The sequence below is a fragment of the Rattus norvegicus genome, chromosome 2 (assembly GCF_021556685.1).
Source record: "Rattus norvegicus strain SHRSP/BbbUtx chromosome 2, alternate assembly SHRSP_T2T, whole genome shotgun sequence".
Lineage (NCBI taxonomy): Eukaryota > Metazoa > Chordata > Mammalia > Rodentia > Muridae > Rattus > Rattus norvegicus.
The window spans coordinates 111603392-111608711 of NC_141535.1; the positions used below are offsets into that span (position 1 = coordinate 111603392).

The following is a 5320-nucleotide window of genomic DNA, read 5'->3' on the forward strand; positions in this document are numbered from 1 at the left end:
AAGCAAGCTTTTAAGAAGCTTACTGCTCGCCCTCGACGGGCACCAGCCTGGCAGCACAGACTGCGTCGGCTTCCGCACTTGTTACATATTTTCCCCTGTATGGGGGGCTCTGCAGAGTTCCTGTCCCGCCCTTAGTTTAAATCCAGCATACTCCTTATCCAGAGCGCTGGGATTTAGAACAGGACTTTCACACACTTGAAGACTGAACCAGCGCTGGTCTTGATCCGTGACCTCAGAGCACACTTCTGGGTTTAAAATCCGGGTGAACACCCACTGGGGTGTGTTCTAAGATTGCCAGAAGCTCTTCCCAGGTCTGTCTCCTGGGAATACAAATAGAAGCTTCCGTTTGCCCTTTTTTTCTCCACCGAGAGGCACACTCGCGTTTTCTCTGGACCAATTCGACCCTCTGTGGAGGAAGAGCTTTGATCCCGCCGCTGAAGGCATCTTTCTCTTCAGTCTCCACCCTTCATTACTCTACCCAAATGACCTATCCTTCCCGGCCACCCTAGCGCCCAAGAGTGGAGAGAGGAGTCCTCGCACACTCGCTTTGCAGCGTCTGTCTTCCGCAGAGCCCACGCACTCGGACGCTGTTGGGAGTACGACATGCTGTTGGGGCAAGATCTCTAGTGCCAGGCAGTGCTGGTGGCGCTGCTCCGGTGATAGGGTGACAGGTAAGTGAGTGAGTGTACGGTCGAGGCTGTACCGGGAGATCAGGACTATGGGGTAAGATAGTGGGAAAGGGGAAGAAAAGATGAGGGAAGGAGGGGAGGGGAAGAAGTAAAGGGATTAGGAAGAGGCGCGCAGTGGGTCACTCTCACCCTTTTATCACTAGTGTTCGCACCCCTATTCCACCGTCTCCCTAGGCTTCTCACTTCTCCCTTTCCTCTCCAAGCATCCTTCCTGCCGCCGGCGCCCATTCCTCCCTCCGCCTCTCACCCCCACTCTCCCGCGCCTAAGAGGACCTCCTCGGGGGACCAGATTTCCGCGCGGCTGCGACCCCAAGCCTGGCAACATGTGGAACGCGACCCCCAGCGAGGAGCCGGAGCCTAACGTCACGTTGGACCTGGATTGGGACGCTTCCCCCGGCAACGACTCACTGCCTGACGAACTGCTGCCGCTGTTCCCCGCTCCGCTGCTGGCAGGCGTCACCGCCACCTGCGTGGCGCTCTTCGTGGTGGGCATCTCAGGCAACCTGCTCACCATGCTGGTGGTGTCCCGCTTCCGCGAGCTGCGCACCACCACCAACCTCTACCTGTCCAGCATGGCCTTCTCGGATCTGCTCATCTTCCTGTGCATGCCGCTGGACCTCGTCCGCCTCTGGCAGTACCGGCCCTGGAACTTCGGCGACCTGCTCTGCAAACTCTTCCAGTTTGTCAGCGAGAGCTGCACCTACGCCACGGTCCTCACCATCACCGCGCTGAGCGTCGAGCGCTACTTCGCCATCTGCTTCCCTCTGCGGGCCAAGGTGGAGGTCACTAAGGGCCGCGTGAAGCTGGTCATCCTTGTCATCTGGGCCGTGGCTTTCTGCAGCGCGGGGCCCATCTTCGTGCTGGTGGGCGTGGAGCACGAGAACGGCACAGATCCCCGGGACACCAACGAATGCCGCGCCACCGAGTTCGCTGTGCGCTCTGGGCTGCTCACCGTCATGGTGTGGGTGTCCAGCGTCTTCTTCTTTCTACCGGTCTTCTGCCTCACTGTGCTCTACAGTCTCATCGGGAGGAAGCTGTGGCGGAGACGCGGAGATGCAGCGGTGGGCGCCTCGCTCCGGGACCAGAACCACAAGCAGACAGTGAAGATGCTTGGTGAGTCCTGGCACCCGCTGACCTTTCTTCCCCCACTGCTTGCCCTTCCCCAGCGGCCTCTATTTCTGTTTCTCATCATCTCCGCTCCCCAAGTCTCTCAAGTCTCTGTCTTTCTCTGCCTCTCTCACCTTGGTTCTCGGTCTCACTGCTTTCTGTTTTCTTCCTGTCTTTTCCTGTATCTTGTCCACGAAAAAGAACCCCTCATATTGGTAATTCCTTAAAACGAGGAACCTTGGTCTGGGAAAATTGGTCCAAGATGGAAATACCTCATCACGGTTTATTGAGCCCCTAATTGTTAACGGTTTAGCTTCTTGTCTCACATAGAATTTGTGGTTATCAAAGTAATAATATTAAGGTAAGCAGGCAGGTATTGGGTTTAGAAATCACTCCATGGTAAGTCTAACCACAAATTTGTTAGCGTCACTCTGTTAAGGATGGCTTATAGATGTATTTTGTTTGTTTTCAATATTGGGATTTGTTTTCTGCCCTGCATCTTTCTCAGATAATTACATCCACTCTGTTTAGTCTATGGTTTTGCCAGGAGAGGCTTCATGCTGGGGTCTCCTTTTTCTTGTTTTTGTATTTGTCTCCCCAGTAATATAGGCCAGGATAGGGTGGAGAAGTCATCCTTTCCTCAAACTGTCCTTCAGGAAGGTCTGGGTACTGAACGGTTACTGCATAAACTCTGCTTCCCCAAAGGCATGTGCTTGGTGTGGTAAAGTCATGAAGATGGTGCTCATGTCCAAGAGGAACCTCTGATCTCACTTTTCAAGGAATTTCATGTTTGCTGACATTTAATACTTGTTAGTTTTTGCAGGGGGATGATTTCTCATTTGCAATTTTATTATTCTCAAATTCTGCATGTCAGAATGTTAGAGATTTCTCAGGGATGTCAGGTTCTGTTTCCAGATGAGTGATTGCCCTGTGTCCTCCATGGGACTGTAAACTCATATGCACCAGACAGGGTCTACATTGCTGCCGTGGTGCATAGCTTTCCATGTGTCACTTAGTCCTAAAGAGAAGTTACTAATAACCTAATCTCACTAATCTCACTGGCATCTCAATGCCGATCCCATTGTCATCTGAAAATTTGAAGGGGACATTAAAGTGGCACAGGGACCAGAACAATATTTTTCTCTCATTGCTGAATTTTAAAAACAATCTAAAAATTTGGAATTCTTGAAGAAACTATCTTATATGACTAAAATGAAGCCTTGGGTGGGTGCTAATTATTATTGTCTGGCTTACCTGCCCCCCCCCCCACTACTTATATCTTTTAGAGATGACACAGACTTGCTTTCCCTGTGGCTACTAATTCCAATTGCACATTCAGTCCCTTGTAAGACTTACTCTAAAAATCTAAGTTCAGCGGTCCACGAAACATAACAAAGCCTGTCCTAAAACAGAAAGAAAGAAAGAAAGAAAGAAAGAAAGAAAGAAAACAGAAGACAAACAAGGTCTTTCCCCATTCCCTTACCTACAGAATGGAATTTATTAAGTCTACGTGATAGCCAATGAATCTGTTTCTTAAGTATGCCCACAAGGGTGCTGCCGGAGCCATTGCTCAGGGCTGGAGTATTTACTGGGCATGCTTGACCCCAGCATGGAGGGTGAGAAGTGCTCCTGGGAACTCTGATCCACTGCTGTGGTGGAGAGCAAACACCTGGCCTCATTTATACTTGTTGTCTGTATAATGCATATAAATGGGGGATAATCATTACTAAACTGTTTAGCTGAGCTTCATGTCAAGTCAATCACAAAGCAGAGTAATTACCACACAGACTGGGAAGCTCAGTGAAGATTGTTAGCGGTTGGTCTGACAGTCTTGCTGTGTGCTATAGTGTTAGAACCAACGGAGGCAGTATTTATAAGGAGGGCAGGGTTCCATGTTTCCCGTGTTAAAGAGCAAGAGATGATGTTTGTCAGTAGGCATGCAGCTCATGGTGAAAAGAAAGTCCAGACTTAAAGATGTGAAGTGATTTGTGCTGTGCCCCACCCTGACAGTCTCTCTCTGTGTGCCTTCAGCTGTGGTGGTGTTTGCTTTCATCCTCTGCTGGCTGCCCTTCCACGTGGGAAGATACCTCTTTTCCAAGTCCTTCGAGCCTGGCTCTCTGGAGATCGCTCAGATCAGCCAGTACTGCAACCTGGTGTCCTTTGTCCTCTTCTACCTCAGCGCTGCCATCAACCCCATTCTGTACAACATCATGTCCAAGAAGTACCGGGTGGCAGTGTTCAAACTGCTAGGATTTGAATCCTTCTCCCAGAGAAAGCTTTCCACTCTGAAGGATGAGAGTTCCCGGGCCTGGACAAAGTCGAGCATCAACACATGACAGCACATCCCATCTCTCCGCCATCGCTCATTGCTCTACACCCGAAGCCGTAGCCAAGCGGGACTTGGGAGGAGGCAGAACCTCAGTTTGGGGATTAGAGACAAATGGGTCTGGAAACAATTGGGGGTGGGGAGTAGAGCCAGATGGGCAGGGTCCACGCAGATTGATCTGCTTGTGCGCCCACCAGAGCACTCATGTGCAACCCCTGCACACCCGTGATTTTATTATTGGGGCTACTGGCAGCTTTGCAGCTCAGAGGAAGGAGGGGCGCAGTGCGGGCGACGGCTTTCTGTCCTTCTTGGTGTGTAACACTAAACTCCATCTGCTTTTCTCATCATAATAGAAATGAAATGACATTACAAACTACAACTTAAGACATGGCCTTTCAAAGCTAGCAGTCTCCACGAAGCTCCATCACACGCACCCCAAAGCCCCGTAGCGTAAGGCATGTACGTAATGAGTAGACAATTATTGATGAGAAATCTCCAACAACATAGTAATTCTGAAATCCAGTATGTTCCCTGTACGTGCAACCCACTTGACGTTGGACAGTTAGCTTCATTAGTAATAGTTGATGCATTTAATTTGAGCATGGAAAAGTAGGTCCAATGGCTTAAATTTCATGAGTACACTTAAAACTTTTTAAGTAACATATTTTACAAAGTCTTTGTCCTAATTCAGAGTTAAATAAAATAAACAACTCAGTTCTTCAGTTGTACTAGGTATATTTCAGGCATTCAACAGACAGATGTGGCTAATGGTTCTCATACCAGGCAGGCACTCCAGAGTACATGCGAAAGAATTACTAATCTCATATAAAATGTTTTAAAATATGTCCCTGTTCCTCTCAACTGTTTTTTAATAGTGTATTATTTAAGAATAATAAAGCCTAAGTCGCGCCTAAATGCTCTGCCTTCATGATGGGAAGAGAGTGGAATGCATCTTAAAATTAAGTTATACGTTAAAAAATATGTTTAATTGCATGCATCGATTCAGGAAGTGAGATATTTTGAAAACCACAGCTAATCATAGACTGCCTATTTTTGTCTTAATATGTGAACAGACCACAAGCCTTTAATTTGTGAATAAGGTAATTATTATTTCCTCTGGCCAGCTCGTACAACCTATGGAATGTCAGAAAGTTTCAAATGGTAAGGCAGGCTCAGAATTTTCCAAACATTTCTGCCT

General features: G+C 48.5%; 1 protein-coding gene across 2 annotated transcripts; it reads left to right on the top strand.

The window, feature by feature from the left end:
* Window positions 1-315: 315 nt before the first annotated feature.
* Ghsr (growth hormone secretagogue receptor) lies at window positions 316-5050 on the top strand. 2 transcript variants are annotated; one of them, XM_087635581.1, is made up of 3 exons: window positions 316-671; window positions 893-1802; window positions 3828-5050. In XM_087635581.1, exons 2-3 carry the CDS (start codon window positions 1013-1015, stop codon window positions 4130-4132), a joined length of 1095 nt encoding a protein of 364 aa, XP_087491707.1. In that variant the 5' UTR covers window positions 316-671; window positions 893-1012; the 3' UTR covers window positions 4133-5050.
* Window positions 5051-5320: the final 270 nt, after the last annotated feature.

Bases quoted from the DNA above. Each gene is read 5' to 3' on its own strand.
- Ghsr (XM_087635581.1), top strand. From the start codon at position 1,013: ATGTGGAACGCGACCCCCAGCGAGGAGCCGGAGCCTAACGTCACGTTG. The intron at 1,803-3,827 runs GTGAGTCCTGGC...GTGTGCCTTCAG, and splicing joins GCAGACAGTGAAGATGCTTG to CTGTGGTGGTGTTTGCTTTC.